The sequence below is a fragment of the Siphateles boraxobius genome, unplaced genomic scaffold (assembly GCF_051911475.1).
Source record: "Siphateles boraxobius isolate OS27281-9 unplaced genomic scaffold, OSU_SipBor_1 68, whole genome shotgun sequence".
NCBI classification, from domain to species: Eukaryota; Metazoa; Chordata; class Actinopteri; order Cypriniformes; family Leuciscidae; genus Siphateles; species Siphateles boraxobius.
Genome location: NW_027509195.1, coordinates 7,745,682 through 7,764,054, shown reverse-complemented (window position 1 = coordinate 7,764,054; position 18,373 = coordinate 7,745,682). Strand labels below are relative to the sequence as shown.

At 36.3% G+C, this 18,373-nt stretch overlaps 2 protein-coding genes across 3 annotated transcripts; one reads left to right on the top strand and one right to left on the bottom strand.

The window, feature by feature from the left end:
- Positions 1–35: 35 nt before the first annotated feature.
- Positions 36–2,179, bottom strand: emp3b (epithelial membrane protein 3b (MAM blood group)). 2 transcript variants are annotated; one of them, XM_077214367.1, is made up of 5 exons: positions 1,973–2,179; positions 1,180–1,272; positions 995–1,097; positions 735–875; positions 36–599 (listed from the first exon to the last, which is right to left on the bottom strand). In XM_077214367.1, exons 2-5 carry the CDS (start codon positions 1,255–1,257, stop codon positions 424–426), a joined length of 498 nt encoding a protein of 165 aa, XP_077070482.1. In that variant the 5' UTR covers positions 1,258–1,272; positions 1,973–2,179; the 3' UTR covers positions 36–423. The 2 variants fall into 2 exon arrangements, with proteins under 2 accessions (XP_077070482.1, XP_077070481.1); XM_077214366.1 differs by having other exon boundaries at positions 285–599; positions 735–878; positions 998–1,097; positions 1,973–2,099.
- Positions 2,180–3,341: 1,162 nt separating this feature from the next.
- On the top strand, positions 3,342–17,257 carry trpc4apb (transient receptor potential cation channel, subfamily C, member 4 associated protein b). The gene is made up of 19 exons (XM_077214363.1): positions 3,342–3,535; positions 3,969–4,097; positions 4,197–4,313; positions 7,987–8,044; positions 8,180–8,235; positions 8,340–8,468; positions 8,983–9,184; positions 9,276–9,461; positions 9,567–9,709; positions 12,878–13,006; positions 13,093–13,151; positions 13,255–13,356; positions 13,446–13,529; positions 13,642–13,732; positions 13,897–14,037; positions 14,129–14,240; positions 14,319–14,431; positions 16,177–16,383; positions 16,472–17,257. The coding sequence occupies exons 1-19, from the start codon at positions 3,413–3,415 to the stop codon at positions 16,607–16,609; spliced, it is 2,319 nt and encodes a 772-aa protein (XP_077070478.1). The 5' UTR covers positions 3,342–3,412; the 3' UTR covers positions 16,610–17,257.
- Positions 17,258–18,373: the final 1,116 nt, after the last annotated feature.

The window sequence follows — 18,373 nt, the reverse complement described above, 5'->3', positions numbered from 1 at the left end:
ATTTAGCACAGTAATGAAATTGAAATCATACATTCTTGACTTAATTGAATTTATTTATAAAAATACATCTTTACATTTTAGCATATGGATTCCACTATAATGTATACAAGTATGCCTCCAGTATTAAATGAGATTACGTTATATGGCCCATTTTATTATTAATTTAGCTATAATTCAGCTAATCGGATATATTAGTCATGGTTGCCTTTTAAGAGTTAACTAAGTTGAGCTAATTTTCGGCATGGGCTGTGCGGCTATATTTCAGCTGTGTATATTTATGTGCGACTACATACGGTCAAAATAAGCGAAAAATAAATGTCTTGTTTGTTGCGTAGAGATATCATGAAGTATATAATCACTCAGTGGAGTGTGTCAACAGCAAACATTCTTCGCATGGCTTGTCTTTTTTTAGGAGACTCGTTGCTATTCCCTTTTGCGCAGATGGATGTACATGATTCCACTGCACAGGAGCAAAGGTACACAAGCCCACGCCAAGAAAAAGCAGTAGCCAAAGTGTCCTGAGCTCAACTCCCGAGAGTCCTGAAGGATTTCTTTATTGTGCAGGGTGTAAATGAGCACAGCAGTGAAGGCGTTGAGGCCTGAAAGGAGACAGAAAAGGTCAGAATTTTTTTTTGTTTTTTCTCGACTTGAGAGCAACTGAAACGAGTGTTTATGTATTTTGGGTTGAAGACGTAAACCTTGGGTAATAAAGCAAATTAATTCAAAGAACACACCGGCAAATGCCTGGCAGATGCCGGTGAGGTAAAAGAGTCCTCCTTTAGACATGGTGAAGAGTTGTCCCAGAAATATCAGGAATGAAATGGAGGAGAAAACCACGGACAGGACCATCAGAACCTGGACAGCTTGAAGCCACTCTGGTGGAAACAAAACATGGAGACTATTCTAGGCAGCTTTGAACCTCTGTTTGGTGACGCTTATCGCAATAAATCCCCATATTTCAAAATCATTTAAGTGCTCAAATGTGTTATTTTACCAGTCTCTTGTGATGTTGCACAAAACCACGCCTCGGTTTCATTGTCAAATCGGCAGTTGTACCACAGGTCTGAGTTTTCTGTGCCTTGCCAAACCCACCAGGACTGAATCATAAATATGCATTAATGTTTTTAGATGAATGCACATTATTCTGATTTATGGGGATGAAGTGCTTCATATACTTACCTTCTCCATGGTGGCGATAAAGAGAACGGCCAGTGTGATGAGATGAAGCAGCGTGACAAACATCAGAAGGGACGCCATGGTGATAAACAGCACCTGTCAACATCTGAAACGTTCTCATCTGTGCATTTCTGTGTTGTAAATCAGGACACCTATTTCACATTTAAAACGTTTTAAAATATTTTATTTTCAAAACTATATTTATTATACAGTTAGTGTTCTTTTATATTTTTTATAATAAAATAAATTATGTAATAAAAACATTATAATATAATAAATAAAATACTATTGTTTGATATTTGATATTAAGTCAAGGGTTCAAGACACAACTGCATAATTGTACGTTTAGCCTCAGGTTTTTCTGCTTTTGCCAAAACCTAGACAGGGAAAAGGGCAGGAAGTAAAAATACTAAGTAAACTAATTATGGCTTAAGTCCAAGGCTGAGAAATGAAGGCATTCTTTCAGACTTTTCTAAGTCTTGAGACACACTGCTTTTCTTCAGGTCAAAGCTAAAGAAGAACAGCCTCGGGATAAGTTATGTTCTCATAACCAGTCTTCAATCATTCTCAGAGAATTTTTACATAAAGAAAAACTAAAACGGTTTTGTAGACTTCTGACTAATAAAATGATGTTCAAGCAGATTCATTCTCTTGTTAAAATCCTTTCATATTCACAGCAGAGTTTGAAGTTGTTAAGTATCTTAAGTTATATTTTATGGTTTGTGTTTTTAATAAGTTTTTTATTATTATTTCACACTATAAACAATAAAAGCAGATCAAATAGAAGTAAACTCACCAAATGAGATCCAAATCCAGCAGTGGATAAATATACGATGTATTGACTCTTTCAGTGTTTATTCAGGTCTGCTGTTTCTCTCCTCCCTTTTCAGCTCCAGTAAATTGGAGGATTTTTTGGGGTCAACTTCAGAAACGCCCATTTCCTTGCTGTTGGGTTAGTTCTGTTGTCCTGCACACAGTCCCATCTGATCCTCCTTGTGTGTTCAGGAAATGCATGAGCATGGGCACACGTCTCTCTTTCCTTACAGTCGTTTATCATCTCAGAGGGTGTGCGCTGAGTTCCTATGGGCGTCTATCATAACTTTAATCTCCTTTGATGATGTCGATTATGTGAGTGGGTTTCATTCATCATTGCCCATGCGATGGAGTTATGGGAAAGCCACCTAAATGGAGTAAACTACAGGAACCCTAGTGTTTATTTGTCCTGTTGTGTGCAGTAAATGTAGGTGGGGTGGACCAAGGAAAAAAATAAACCCTAATATTTATATATGTTATAATATCTTTATATCTATATTATTTCTACAAGTGTTACAAATGCATTGACACAAAAAATACAATACAATATTTCCATTACTGAATATACATCTGTCCATTGTATTGAACGCAATGCATTAAAGGGATAGTTCACCCAAAAATGAAAATTCTGTCAGTATACTCACCTTCAAGTTGTTCCAACCCCGTAAGACCTTCGTTCATCTTCGGAACACGAATTAAGATATTTTTTGATGAAATCTGAGTCTTACGGGGTTTGAACAACATGAGGGTGAGTAAATGGTAAAAACTGACAGAATTTTAATTTTTGGGTGAACTATCCCTTTAAAGGGTAAATTTCTTATATGCGTAATCTATGCATAAAACTGCCAGGGCCGTATATCTACCGGCTCCAGTTCTGCAGCCTCCCCATATAGCTTAATTGCAGTGTTGGAGTCTAGACTGTAAAAAATAGGTCGGAGTTCGCACTCGCCTTTGATTTGATTGGCCATATCTCAAACATTTCGTGCGCTAAGGCAAACCAGCCTAAATATTTTACTTTTTAGACTTTTCGCCATTCTAGAACATCAGAGTGGTGTGTAATGGAGTGCAGCAGACCAGCATCAAGAAATATCGAATTCTTGGTGTTTTTCTTTCTCAAAGAAGGGGTGTTTATGAATATGTGCCAAGTTAGCCAATTAAAGGATGAGGTTGATCACATTTGCATGAAATGCCTTTCCAAAAGACAAAGAATATACGATCTTATATGATTTTAATAATGTTTAAAAATAAAGTCTCACTAATGGGCAGCAACGTCAAATTGTCCGCACGGCATTTACCGCAGTAATTCAGTTGGTGGGTGGTTCAGTTGCTGGTTGTAGTTACCACTCCAGTCCAGTAGAATGCAGTCTCAACTCTATCATCCCCGGTGGTTTCGTGGAAACTTCTCAACGTCAGCGAAACAGCAATGGCGACAATACGCTATGGGTGTTCACGGACCCAAACAAGCAGAGGAAATTCATGCAAAAACATTTTTAATAAAATACAACAAGGCCAAATCACAGGTGTTGGGTTGACTAGAGGGTCTCAGGTGAGATTTTAAGTTATTTAAAGGTCCAAACTGCCCCAGAAACGTGTCTTAGACACTGTTTAACGTTACATACGAGGGCCTGAAGACCCCTCAATCTAAAATAACGTTAGTTCTCAAAAAGTCATATATTGCATTTCATTGAGAGCGATAATCCGACAAACGATTTGAGTAGGGTGGATGACAAATGTGTAGTTGTAGGATTTTTTATTTAAAAAAACTGATTTAGTGATTCTCTTCCTGCTTTTCAACTTAGCAAACATGATTAGTTTATGATTGAACTATTTGATAAAGTACTGATGTTTTATGTATTTTCATTGCTTGCTAAATGTGTTTAGTGCTAAAATAGTCTGATAACAATGGGAGCAAAAAATTAATATATTTGAAATGTATTTATAGTGCTTGAGCAGTGTTGTGTTTGTGTTGTCGAATGAAGATTCCTGCGGTTTTGCTGGAGGAGAGAGATAAGAGAGCTCAATGGCAGGGAATACCAGTGTTATTGAGGAGACTTCATGAGAGCAGCCATCCTAACAGTGATCTCACCAAGATTGACAGCATGGTCATGGTAATCAAAATGTCGTCCATTCATAGAAAATGCCTCGCCTGAAACCCATTCATATAATTTGTGATCAGATGTTAATGGAGTTATTTTGTGATTGTGCAGGAGCTGTCGTCATTGCTGTCTATGGAGGCCATGTCATTTGTCACAGAGGAGCGTAAAACACCACAGGAGTCGGTTTCACCCAATACATATACGTTTGACCTGTTTGCAGGAGTTGATGTGAGTTTCTTGCAATTAAATATAATGCCTGACTAATCTTGTTCAAGATAAGTTAAATTCTATTCATTTTGAAGGCATTCATGGTAATGGCTATTATTATTCATCTTATGTAGTTTCTAGTTTTCAATAGTTCTTAAGCTAGAGCCCCTAAGAAGTTAGACTACTTTGCAAAAGTTTGGGGTTAGTGCGATTCTATTAAAATAATAATACATGTATTCACATAGAGCAGTAAACTGACAGTAAAGACAGTATAAACATTTACAGGTGCTGGTCATATAGTTAGAATATCATCAAAAAGTTGATTTATTTCAGTAATTCCATTCAAAAAGTGAAACTTGGATATTATATTCATTCATTACACACAGACTGATATATTTCAAATGTTTATTTCATTTAATTGTGATGATTAAAACTGACAACTAATGAAAATCCCAAATTCAGTATCTCCGAAAATTAGAATATTACTTAAGACCAATACAAAAAAAGGATTTTTAGAAATGTTGGCCAACTGAAAAGTATGAACATGAAAAGTATGAGCATGTACAGCCCTCAATACTTAGTTTGGGCTCCTTTTGCCTGAATTACTGCAGCAATGCGGTGTGGCAACGAGTCGATCAGTCTGTGGCACTGCTCAGGTGTTATGAGAGCCCAGGTTGCTCTGATAGTTGCCTTCAGCTCTTCTGCATTGTTGGGTCTGGCGTATCGCATCTTCCTCTTCACAATACCCCATACATTTTCTATAGGGTTAAGTTCAGGCGAGTTTGCTGGCCAATTAAGAACAGGGATACCATGGTCCTTAAACCAGGTACTGGTAGCTTTGGCACTGTGTGCAGGTGCCAAGTCCTGTTGGAAAATGAATTCTGCATCTCCATAAAGTTGGTCAGCAGCAGGAAGCATGAAGTGCTCTAAAACTTCCTGGTAGACGGCTGCGTTGACCTTGGACCTCAGAAAACACAGTGGACCAACACCAGCAGATGACATGGCACCCCAAACCATCACTGACTGTGGAAACTTTACACTGGACTTCAAGCAACGTGGATTCTGTGCCTCTCCTCTCTTCCTCCAGACTCTGGGACCTTGATTTCCAAAGGAAATGCAAAATTTACTTTCATCAAAGAACATAACTTTGGACCACTCAGCAGTGGTCCTGTCCTTTTTGTCTTTAGCGTCTTTGTCGAGACGCTTCTGACGCTGTGTCTTGTTCAAGAGTGGCTTGACACAAGGAATGCGACAGCTGAAACCCATGTCTTGCATACGTCTGTGTGTGGTGGTTCTTGAAGCACTGACTCCAGCTGCAGTCCACTCTTTGTGAATCTCCCCCACATTTTTGAGTGCGTTTTGTTTCACAATCCTCTCCAGGTTGCGGTTATCCCTTTTGCTTGTACACTTTTTCTACCACATCTTTTCCTTCCCTTCGCCTCTCTATCAATGTGCTTGGACACAGAGCTCTGTGAACAGCCAGCCTCTCTAGCAATGACCTTTTGTGTCTTGCCCTCCTTGTGCAAGATGTCAATGGTCGTCTTCCCCATGATTGTGTAGCCTACAGAACTAGACTGAGAGACCATTTAAAGGCCTTTGCCGGTGTTTTGAGTTAATTAGCTGATTAGAGTGTGGCGCCAGATGTCTTTAATATTGAACCTTTTCACAATATTCTAATTTTCTGAGATACTGATTTTAGGGTTTTCATTAGATGTCAGTTATAATCACAATTAAAAGGAATGAACACTTGAAATATATCAGTCTGTGTGTAATGAATGAATATAATATCCAAATTTCACTTTTTGAATGGAATTACTGAAATAAATCAACTTTTTGATGATATTCTAATTATATGACCAGCACCTGTATAATATAAATGTTTTTATATCTGACAATTGTGAGTTAGTTCTCAGAATTGTGAGTTTGACTTTATCAGAATTGGGAAATAGTCGCTATTTCCTTTTGTATTTTGTTAATTCCGTGGCAGAAACAAGCTTCCATAATTTTCAGCATTTATAATAAAAATGTTTATTAAGCACCAAATCATCATATTAGAATCATTTCTGAAGGATCATGTGACACTGAAGACTGGTGTAATGATGCTGAAAATTCAGCTTTGACATCACATGAATAAATGCAGCTAAATAAGCAAGGCAGAGGTTGTGCTTCAAATGATGTCACTTTGATTTACTTTCACTGTCATTCCATCATTAAATGTTCTGTTATGCTCTATTTTCATCCGTCAGTAAAATATTGTAATGCTTGATCATTTTATGATGACATTGATGCTCACAAGAAGAGTCTTATCGAGCGCTGTGTTGGATGGAAGGTTATTATAGTTTTGCATTTTTGCAGGTTTTATTTGAATATCAGTTTCAAATTTCCTATAAATTTCAGTTTAATTTTAGTTAGTTTCATTAATAGTTTTGTTAGTTTTAGTTTTTAATTTTGAAACACATTTCTATTTAATTTTTTATATATTTAGTTTCAGTGTTACTTTTAGTAATTATAGTTTAGCAGAGTTAACAGAACACTTCCAGTTAAAGACATTTCAGCTAAGTTTAATGTTTGCAGTTTACAGATAACTCTTGTGCAAACCTCAATAATAAAAATAAAATAATTCTTTGAGATTGAACAAAGAACCGAACAAATGCAACTTAAAAGTGAAAATTATTCATTCATATATAATCATTAGATGGGATGAAATCTTGTTAAATGTGGCGTATAAGAAAAAGAAAAAAATTCATGTATGTCATTCTTTTATTGTTATTTACTATTAATCCTTTCAAACATTACTCTTGTATTGATCCATTAATGCTTTTTGTCTATTGCATCTTTTAATATCATATACTCATATTCGTGTATTCTATTCAGACCAGACATTTAGTATACTTCTGCTCTGACTAATGTACTTCTATTTGTGGGATAGACATGCTATTTGTTTTTTTCCGTTTTCTGCTCAGTGTGGTATCTTGTCTAATATGTGTGGTATTTTGTTTAGATTCACATGAGATGGTTATCTTACTTAAGGTAATTAAGGTACAGCTCTATTTGCATAAGGTGAAAATACTTATTTGGCCATTTCTGCTTCTTAGAGCTGGTTCACACAGAAAGAGGTTTGCTTTGAAGATGCAAAAATGTTACTTATTTTAATTTGAATGCCGCGTTTTTAGAGCGTCGTGTCATGCACGTGATGCTGCAAAAGACTTGAGCGCAACGGTCATACATTGAAAAATAAAGTAGCGCAGTGGGGGAAAAAAACGTGATTTTCCGGTACAGGATGAGAGCTTATTAACGATTATTTATTTTTGCCTAATTATTATTTTATTTAGTTAGTTTTTCAACTGTTGTTATTTTCGTTTAGTTTTAGTTTTTCATTTATGTTGAAATTTCTATTTTATTTCAGTTTACGAAAATGTTTTTTCTACAATAGTTTTAGTCTTAGTTTCAGTTTTAGTTTACGAAAATAACCTTGGTTGCATGTTCTTGGCTTTGTCTTCTTATTTTGCTTTTGTGGTGTGGAAAAGACAGCAGACACTGCACTCTTGAGAAAATCTTACAACCAGCACTTAACTACATGGAATCATAATATTTGAATTTAAAAGGAACCAGTCTGTTACCGTAATTATCATACTGGTAATCACAGTGTACAGATTTGTTAGTTACTCAGTATGCTTTTGTCATTTGTCTACAGCTATTTGTAGAGATTCTGATGCGGCCAACACTCACAGTACAAGGAGATCTACCCATACGTAAGCGTATTTAAATATTAAATCCAAGCTTCATCATTTCCACTCTTCTTATTATTATCTTCTTACTATTTTTTAGGAAAGAGAGAGTGTTTGATGTTTTTCAATTTAATTAAAGGTTGGCTTTATTATTTTTAGTGAGCGATGATCTCATCAAGGACTGTCTAAGCGGACTGTACAACTGCTGTATATGTGTAAGTATATTAAAAAAAACATGACTCTGAAAGGATAGAAATAATAATTATGAATTATTTCACTTGTTTCCTTGTGAGTAACAGCCTCTTCTTTGGTCTGTCAGACAGAGGGTGTTACAAAAAGCCTTGCAGCGAGGGAAGATTTCGTCATGTTCCTGTTCACTCTCATGTCCAACAAAAAGGTTTTCTTACCAACTGCCACTCTTATTGAGGACATTCTGAATGTCAGAAAGGTAAAAACAAATGCATATACACTACTGTTTAAAAGTTTGGAGTTGGTCAAAAATTTTAGGAATTATTTATAATTATATATTTTTAATTATTTATTCAGCAAGGATGCATTAAATTGATCAAAAGTGACAGTAAAGACATTTGCAATGTCACAAAAGATTTCTATTTAAAATAAATGCAGTTCTTTTGAACTTTCTATTCATCAAAGAATCCTGATACAATTTTATATCATGGTTTCCTTTAAAAATATATTAAGCAGCACAACTGTTTTCAATATTGATGATGATAATATTAAATGTTTCTTGAGCAGCAAATCAACATATTAGAATAATTTCTGAAGGATCATGTTGCAGTGAAGACTGCAGTAGTGATGCTGAAAATTCAGCTTTGCCATCACATTAATAAACGACATTTTAAAATACATGTAGATTAAAAGTGTATTTTGTATGATGTTCAGAAATGTTCTATTTCTCTTAGCAGTGTAGTAAATAATTTTATTTTCTATTTTAACCTTAGGAAATCATTCAGCTGGAGAAAATTCCCAACTTGGCTAGTCTGGTCCAGAGCTTCAACCAGCAGCAGCTGGCCAACTTCTGTCGTATCCTCTCGGTCACCATATCAGAGCCAGACGTTGGTGTAGATGACAAACACACTCTCCTGGCCCGCAGTACCCACCAAAAGACCAGCACGTGCACATCACGTGCGGAGAGCAACCAGGGTTAGAAAACACAACTGCAGTTAATCCATAAAATAATAATATACGTTCTATTGTGTCATGTGGTCACACACTTGCTCTGATCTGTCTGCAGTGGCTCTGCTGAATATACCAGGCTTTATTGAGCGCCTTTGTAGGCTCGCAACACGAAAAGTTACAGAGGCGGCGGGTGCTTCTGCCCGGCTGGAGCTGGAAGACTGGCATAGTTGGCTTGACAACGCACTGGTGCTGGATGCTCTCATGCAGTTAGCAATTGAGGAAGCGGAGCAGAGCAGTACAGGTGAGATCCTCTTCTCTTTCTTGCTCTGTTATTTATATTAGCTGTGATACCTCTCCATCCTTTCCTGTTACCTGGTCTCATCCACTCTGGCTGGCTGTCTTTCAGAGTCATCTGATGAGAGCTCCCTGTCCTCCAGTCCGCTCAGACACAGGCTGCCCCAATCTATGAAGATTGTGCACGAGATCATGTACAAAGTGGAGGTTCTCTATGTGCTGTGTGTGATGCTTATGGGCAGACAGCGAAATCAGGTAATGTAATGGGATTGAAGTGACTGTGAATATTAATATGATCAATTTGACATGGAATGAGCTAGGGCTGGGCGATAAATCGATTTTATCGATTTACTCGAATGTGTAGTTTACGTTGACTTGTTTGAATGAAAATCGTTTTTCTCTTTAACATCCGCCGACGCTCTCCTCTTGGCTCCCGTAGTTCCGAACAAACAACATGCCAAATGAACAAGACCATGGCAGCACAAGCACACCCGCCAATACATTTACAAACTGAATCTGCAGGGCTGCCAACTCACAAATTCACCGTGAGACTCACGCAATATTCACTTTTTACACGCTCTCACGCCACACATCCATTTTCTCACGCAGAGAAAAATAGCGAAGCAAATTTTCAAAAGAGGACACTGACAACGACAGACAAGACAGAGAAGGTTACTATTGATATGAAACAAATTCTCAGCTCTCACATTTTCTCAATTTAATTACGAAATCCAAACAATAAACCGTTTTGGTGCTTGTAAATGTGACGTGACAGATCGCTGACAGATCTCAGTTCAAGCGGCACGTGAACCGATCATCTGTTACTCTTTACTACTAGTTAATAGTAAATAAACATGAATGATCAATAGGTAATTTAAAAGATACAGTTCAACTTACCAAAATGTAATAAAATCGATCGATCAGTGTTTTTCAACCGCTGAAAGAGGTCCATAAAACAGCTGGAGAACTATGTCACGTAACGTTACATTTACCTCAGGAAAGCCATTTAATGACCCATAGCACATTAGGTGGACTTAAAAAAATTGCTATAGAGAGGAGTATTTTGCTAAATATAACTATATTACATATTTATTATATTTTTTACCTATATCATTAAAATATTACAACATTATTATAAAAAAAACACATATTTCATTTGAGATGTTATTTTTAAACTTTAATAATAATACCAGCTGACAGGGCTTTGTATGTTTACAGCATTAGGTGAGTTTTTTTTTTTGGAGAACAATTAACATAACACATTAATGTACTGTACCTAATATTTATCCAAAAGAATCGATATTGAATCAAGATCAGAATCAAATCACAAGAATTGAAATAGTGAAATTTGTGTCAAGCAATAACATGTAAACATTGTGTTGTCACTAAACTTAATAAAATTATATTTAGTTACCAATTGTTTTGACAATCACAATCCACTTATTGTGATGCAAGGTTTTTTATGTTTTTTTACAAATCCCCCCAATCCCAATCCACCCGTTTATGTTATGTTATGTTACATTTCACTTAGTAAGCTTGAGTAATAGGTTGATTTTAGGGCTGGAACAATGCATCGACATAATTGATTGCGTTCTGTTTATGTTTATCCCAAATCCCCTGTCATGTTTTACAAAAAATCATACACAGTACCATTCAAAAGTTTGGGGTCGGTAAGAATTAAGTCTCTTATGTTCACCAATGCTGCATTTATTTGATCAAAAATACAGTAAAACAACAGTTTTGGTTTGTTTAGAATAACTAATTTATTCCTGAGATGACAAAGCTGAATTTTCAGCATCATTACTCCAGTCTTCAGTGAATCTTCAGAAATCATTATAATATGCTCATTTGCTGCTCAAGAAACATATCAATGTTGAAAACAGCTGTGTGGCTTAATATTTTAGTGGAAACTAGGATGTATTTTTCCGCAATTCTTTGGTGAATCGAAAGTTTAAAGGAACAGCATTTATTTTAATGCTTTGAAATTTTAATGCTTTTGTACCATTATAAATGCATTTATTTATTTTTGGTATTTTTTTCAAAACAGAGTATTAATTCCTTTAAACCCAAACGTTTGAACTGGAGTGTCAGGGAACTACACTAACATTTTCCACTGGTGGCACTTGCGCTACTAACTTTTTCAGTTACTAGCGCAAAACATGATTTGGTCGCACAAATTATTTATATAGTAAGCCGCTCTGGATAATAATGACCAATAGTGAAACTGTATTGCATACAGATGTGCTTTTTATTTTACTCTCCATCTTTTAAAACACATGCCTTCTTGTTTTCTTTAAAAATGGTTGGGATAGATTTACTGCAATAGAAAATACAGTAGCCTACACAATAAAGTGCTAAATTAATTTCTTTTGGATTTCACCATGCTATGGTTGGCACAGATGGGCAGACTTCTGAACTCTTAAGGAAAATTAAAATAAATATAATATGTCATTGTGAAGCTTCAATGATTCGTGTTTGAATTGTTTTGACGCAGTTACAAATTTGGACAGTCCTGCAATTGAAGGCCCACAGAATTTACAGTAGGGCTGCACGATATTGGTAAAAAAATGACATTGCGATATTTGATTTTTCTGCGATATATATTGCGATATAAAAACAATTTCACCAGATGACTTGAATAGCTCTACTTGGAAAGAATGAATCATTCTAGAATGACTCTTGAGTTCAGTGTTGGACAGATCAGTTGTTATTTTAACCATTCATTAAAGTGAATCGGTTCAAAGGAGTCAGTTCGCGAATCGGACGTGTCATTAACGGACCACGGCACACGTTGTGTGATTATCCAGGCAGTTTAGGACATCGCACAAGATTTGTCTCAACACAGAAAACATTTCATCACCAGATAGATTTTTTGTTTTGTTTATTGAAAGAGTGGTTTATGCCATCTGAATGTGTGGAAAGCTTTTCAGAGAAGATGAGGCAACGTTATTTTAGCACAATTCACAACCAGTGGTAGTTCAGAAAAAAAAAAACTTCGGTCTTCCGACCTTTTACCATCGTGTATTCTCAAAGATATTCAGTCAACTCAATTCATTATTATGAGCGAGGGAGGGAGAGAGAGCGCGCGCGCGACTGGGGCTTTCACTCTCTCTGCTCGTTCTCTCAGTTAAACAAGCGCGAATCCGCGAAGCCAACTTGATGTGTTGAATGCTCAGAGCGCGTTATAAAACGTATTCTTAAAATACACATTTCTATTTTAATAAATGCTCATAGTAAATCATAGCATATTGCCTAAAACATTAGGTAGGTACAAAAATAATCAAACGGTGATACATTTGCGACCCATTAAAAATTAGGGTCGCAATGGCATTTCAAAAGGTCGCATATGCGACCATTTTGGTCGCAGTGTAGTTCCCTGAGTGTATTTTAAAGAATTTATATATTTTTACTCTTGTTACACAGGTTCACAGAATGTTGGCAGAGTTCAAGTTAATTCCTGGACTCAATAACCTGTTTGATAAACTGATCTGGAGGAAGCAGCCATCGGGTCACGTCCTACATCGACAGAACCAGAACTGTGACTGCAGTCCAGTAAGCAGCAGCCTTTCATTACTCAGACTTATTTATATGACTCTTAGATATGGATGACAATATACCTCTTTTCTCCTGCACATCAGGAGATCTCTTTCAAGATCCAGTTCCTCAGGCTGCTGCAGAGCTTCAGTGACCACCATGAGTGAGTATAACACTTAGAAGCAAGGAACAGGGAATGTTAGACTCAATATTTCTACATTTCTTAGCATATACTCAACTTATATTAAACCATCTATTGATCACAGGAATAAGTACCTTCTTCTAAGTGGACTGGAGCTGAATGAACTGAGTGAGATCTACCTGAGTGCGAACATCTTTGAAATGGATGCACTGAATAACACAGACAGGCATGGTGACCCTTTTCATATCATATACTTCAGTGCTTTCTTATGTTTTGAGAATTGGTTTCCATTAACTTTTGTTAATTGTTTTACAGGAACCTTGTGTGTGATGGTAAAAAAGGTCTTCTTACACGGTTAATCTCTGTAATGAAGAAAGAGCCAATTGATTCTTCATTCAGGTAAGATCCATAGTTGCATTCGTAATGTTTCCTTCCACAACATGACATCTTGTGTCTTGAGTTTGACTGGTCACATGACATTTCTCCATGTCTTTTTCACAACTCACTTCAGGTTCTGGCAGGCAAGAGCAGTGGAGAGTTTTCTGAGAGGAACGCCATCTTATGCCGATCAAGTTTTCCTTCTCAGAAGAGGCTTGTTAGAGGTAAACACAATGTGTGTTGAATCCATTTTTATGCTACTGTTTTTTGAAAGAAATTAATAATGGTATTCAGTCAGGGTGCATAAAATTGATCAAAAGTGACAGTAAAGACATGGTAGTCTACAGTTATGGAAATATTAAGCTGTCTCATAATTTTTTTCTTTCAGCACATTCTATATTGCATAATCGACAGTGGCTGTAAGTCGCATGATGTCCTTCAGAGCTACTTTGACCTACTTGGTGAGCTCATGAAGTTCAACATTGATGCCTTCAAAAGATTTAACAAATATGTCAACACTGAGGAGAAGGTGGGATTAGAGTCAGATCTTCTTGATTTTTCTTGTGGCACACACACTAAAGTGATTCAGTCGATCTCAAATCTTTCTTTCGACACCTCAGTTTCAGATGTTCCTGATTCAGATCAACAGCTCTCTGGTGGACTCTAACATGCTGGTGCGATGTATCGTCCTGTCTCTGGACCGTTTTGAGAGCCAGACTGAAGACATAAAAGGTTTGACTCAAGTGATTGAACGATTAATGGAGAGATGGATGAAAGATGAGACATGTTTTCTTTATCTCTTTTTCTCAGTGGTTGAAGTGTTTTCAGAATGTCGCCTCTTGTCCTACATGGCTCAAGTGGAAAACAGGTTGTTCTACCTATATAGACTGATCAGCATCATCAATGTACAAACCCTCACTCAGGCAAGTTGTAAAATGTATTTTTTTTCAGGGGTCGGCAACCTATGGCATTAGTAAAGTGCCAATATTAAAGTCTGCTGAATCAGTTACCAAAGAAATTGTCAATATTTATCAGGAAAATAAGATTTTCTTATCAAAATGATAAAATGTTGTTGCAAATATGAGTAAACATCCTGAAAGTTACAAAATAAATTTAAATCAAAATTTCTGGTGCAAATTAAAGGCATTTGTTGATCAACAGGTCAGGTGATGTTGAACTAAAACATTTAAATAAGTGTTATAAGTGTTATTTAGCCCGTTAAATCCTTCTTAGACTTAATGCTGACAACAATGGAAGCACTTGGGAGAAAATTGTCTGAAGACATTTCTTTGCACAAAAGAGGACAGACACACAAGGATTTCCTAAGCAATGTTTTTAAGGGTAAAAATATATCAAAAGTAACAAACTCAAAAAGAATGCACTTCCTCCCTTCACTTTCAGCTTTCATTTTGTGACGAGTGTTTTTTGCTAAGAAACTAGCAGGAGAAATGACATGCAAGTGTTTCAAAGCTGGCAAAAGCTGTGAGAGGAGTGACTGATTCATCTCACTCAGTAACACGCAATGTGCAGAAGTAAAATGTACTGTTGTTGTCCACACAAGAACTACCTACTGTAGACAAAGCGCAAGAAACTCTTTTAGTCTTTTCCCAAGCCCATATTAACAAAATCAATCAATATTCTGGTCTCATGCTAAAGGTGTGAGAGAGAGAGTTGTGCTTAATCAATGGTGTCATTAATTCACTGGAAACAAAGATTCTACCTTCTCCTCATTCCATGCGTTGTTAGGCGCGTTTTCAACATGACAATGACTTATGACCTTAAAACTGTTAGGCACCTGGGGTGGATCATAAACAGAATGGATGTGAAAATTTGGTTGTGAACTTGTACACTCAATGCCAAGAAGGGTTATAAAGGAAATACTATGCACTAGAATATTATCCCCTGGTTTTACAGACCAGGCTTAAGCTTGTCTGTGAAAAAGGAAAAAATAAATTAAAAAAACGCATGTATGATCTGAGCTGTTTTAACTGAAAGCAACTTTCACTGACATATCTTAAAATGCGTGACTGTCATTGTTCTGTCTCAATTTGTTATATTTAATCAAGGGTGTACTCAGTTTTGCAACCTTTCATGTAAGCACAATTGGCTAATTTGCTTATTTTACAGATATTGATGACATATTCTCTGTTTTTATTAAGTCTGTTTAATAAATTTCCATTTTTCTTGATAATAGTGTAAATATCTATTTTCTTGAATTGAAATAATGATCACTAAGAAATGGGAACGTATCTTTGTTCAGAGGAGGTGTACTAATTAATGCAGAGTTCTGTGAATGTATGTGTGCGTATGGCGCACTGAATAACTAGGAAAAATCAAAATGGCACTTAATGACAAAAAGGTTTGCCGACCCCTAATTTATGCTGTTGCTAGATATCCAAATGTGAGAGATCATTTAAAGGTCACTGACATTACACTAATAATTTTTTTGTCTAGATCAATAGATTTGTTCGAAATACCTGAAAAATGCAATGCATACATAGATTGACTTTACATTACTAGTAATAGAAAATGTAATTGAGTCATACAAAATGTTTTTTTTCTAAAACCAACATGAATACAAAGATTACATTTCTAATTCTTGAACTAAATTTTTTATTCAATATCATTGACCCTTAAAATCTATTGCTGTGGTTTTGACCAATCACAGGAGAATGTGAGCTGTCTAAACACCAGTCTGGTGGTTCTGATGCTGGCGCGGAGGCGGGGGAAGTTGCCTTTCTACCTGAGTGCTCTGCGAGAGAAGGAATATGCTGAGAAATACCCCGGCTGCCTACTCAACAACTTCCACAACCTGCTGCGCTTTTGGCAGCACCACTACCTCAACAAGGACAAGGACAGCACCTGCCTGGAGAACGTGAGCTCCTCTTGATTCACCAAACGCAGACTTTCTGTCACAGATGTGAGTTCATAAGGCATTACCTTTTGTATCTGTTTCTCTACAGAGTTCTTGTATTCCCTTCACCTACTGGAAGGAGACAGTATCAGTGCTGCTGGGTTCTGGTAGAAGCTCACAATGTGCCATTGCCACCTACATTGATGAAGCCTACATGGACCTGGACAGAGACTTCATGGAGCTGTGACTATAGAGACTGAAAGGACTCTCTTTACATCAGAATTACATCATGCCTAAATTTATAAGACCTTGTCCATTCAGATGCATTACAGAATAGTGTGTATGTGCGAAGTGATGAGTATGTGAGTGCAAGTGTATCTGGCTATTCATGGCACTGAGGTTATTGATCTGCTTGTTCAGCCGTGTGTGTGCGTGTTGGCTCACCGTATTAAATGTGAAATGAATGTCCTTGGGAATATGTAATGCCACACTTTAGAGGTGTGTATAGTGTGTGTGTGTATGTGTGTGTGTGTGTGTGTTTGTTTGCAATGGCACTAGAGTCTGGATGTTTTTCAGCTGGTTCGTAGAGTAACAGCCGCCTTGTTCTCTACTGCTGATCTCTCTTGCCTCCTGTGGGTCGAGTTGTCAGTGACACATCCAGACAAACTCCTGAAAGTAGTCAGGAAGAGCCTAACTACCCATTTTCCCTCACTGCAAAAAAGGCTGTTTCATTCAGGGACATCCTAATGTCTAATGTTGGTGGTTGGCTTAGTTTACATACTGCCTGTATATTTATGTATGTTATGTACGTAGTTCTTACTTCAAAATTTAACTTTTAAGCCCTGAATTACAGAGTGACGACACAAAAGAAAATAAAGAAATTGTTTTATCACAAGCATGTTTCTGTCTGGCTACAGCATAAGATTGCTTATTCTATTAAAACAGTATGTGAGATTTTAATTATTTTTTGTATGTTTATTATTTTATTTATTTTTTACGGCAAGTTGCAGTTTGGCTTTACTTTATATTTTATGTAATCTATGATCTTTGTTTAGCTTAGTGAAATGAGCCAAACAGTTCTTCTTAATTTATAAACAACGCTTTATAATAATTTGATACCTGAGTATGTTGGAACTAATACTTTTTTTGTTGTCAGATTTCTGCTAACGAAAAGAGCTTTGCCTAAAGCAAGACACCACGGATGAATAGGGTAAAAAAATAACTCACAATATCACACTTTCCCAGTAGATTGATTCTGCAATTTTATGGTAAAATATTCTTATTGTGTATTTTAATCTGATTAAATATGCACTAATTTGCATACATTTCCAGAACAGAAATCTGAGCATTGGATAAAGCCAGGTTCAAAATTGTTTTTTGTTGACATAAGAGTCTAAGGTTTTTTTAAGAGAGAATTTTAGAAATTTCTTTTACCGTGAAAATACTGTTAACAGCTAGAAAAAAAAAATTAAGAATGAAATGTATAAATCAGGCAAATGATACGTGAAGAAACCCATTGGAATATGTATAGGAATAAAACTAAAGTTTGGTGTAAATGCTACTCAAGCGGAGATTTAATTGAAAATGTGACAAAGATATATATTGCAATTACATTCTGCAAATAGATTAAGTGCAATAAAATAAACACTTACAAGTGTATTTTGAATGTTGACCAGTGTATGAAAAAAAAAAAAGTTTTTGCCTGTAGTGTCTTGCCTTACACAGATGAACTAATCTCCAGTCTGGTTAGGCTGGACAGTTTTGTTGGTTTTACTTCATACAGTTTTTGGTAGCTGAGTCATACTGGGTGACCAGCATGAAGAGCTATGGAAAAATAAATCTTTTTTTTTTGATCTTCAGAAAGATTCCCCTTTTCACAGATTCTACATAATGTTATATTTTAACTATTTATTAATTTGAAATCAGCATTATAAGCTATGAAGAAATTCTAGGAGACCAACTGTGAGAACTTTCACACTTTTAGTTTGCATCCCTAGAAAGAATATAAAGT

Excerpts from the sequence above, each read along its gene's own strand:
- emp3b (XM_077214367.1), bottom strand. The coding sequence starts at position 1,257 with ATGGCGTCCCTTCTGATGTTTGTCACGCTGCTTCATCTCATCACACTG. Across the intron at positions 1,098-1,179 it reads TTATCGCCACCATGGAGAAG|TCCTGGTGGGTTTGGCAAGG; the intron begins GTAAGTATATGA and ends TTTATGATTCAG. Across the intron at positions 600-734 it reads CATCTGCCAGGCATTTGCCG|GCCTCAACGCCTTCACTGCT; the intron begins GTGTGTTCTTTG and ends GTCTCCTTTCAG.
- trpc4apb (XM_077214363.1), top strand. The coding sequence starts at position 3,413 with ATGGCGACAATACGCTATGGGTGTTCACGGACCCAAACAAGCAGAGGA. Across the intron at positions 3,536-3,968 it reads GGTTGACTAGAGGGTCTCAG|ATTCCTGCGGTTTTGCTGGA; the intron begins GTGAGATTTTAA and ends TGTCGAATGAAG. Across the intron at positions 8,045-8,179 it reads ACAAGGAGATCTACCCATAC|TGAGCGATGATCTCATCAAG; the intron begins GTAAGCGTATTT and ends TATTATTTTTAG.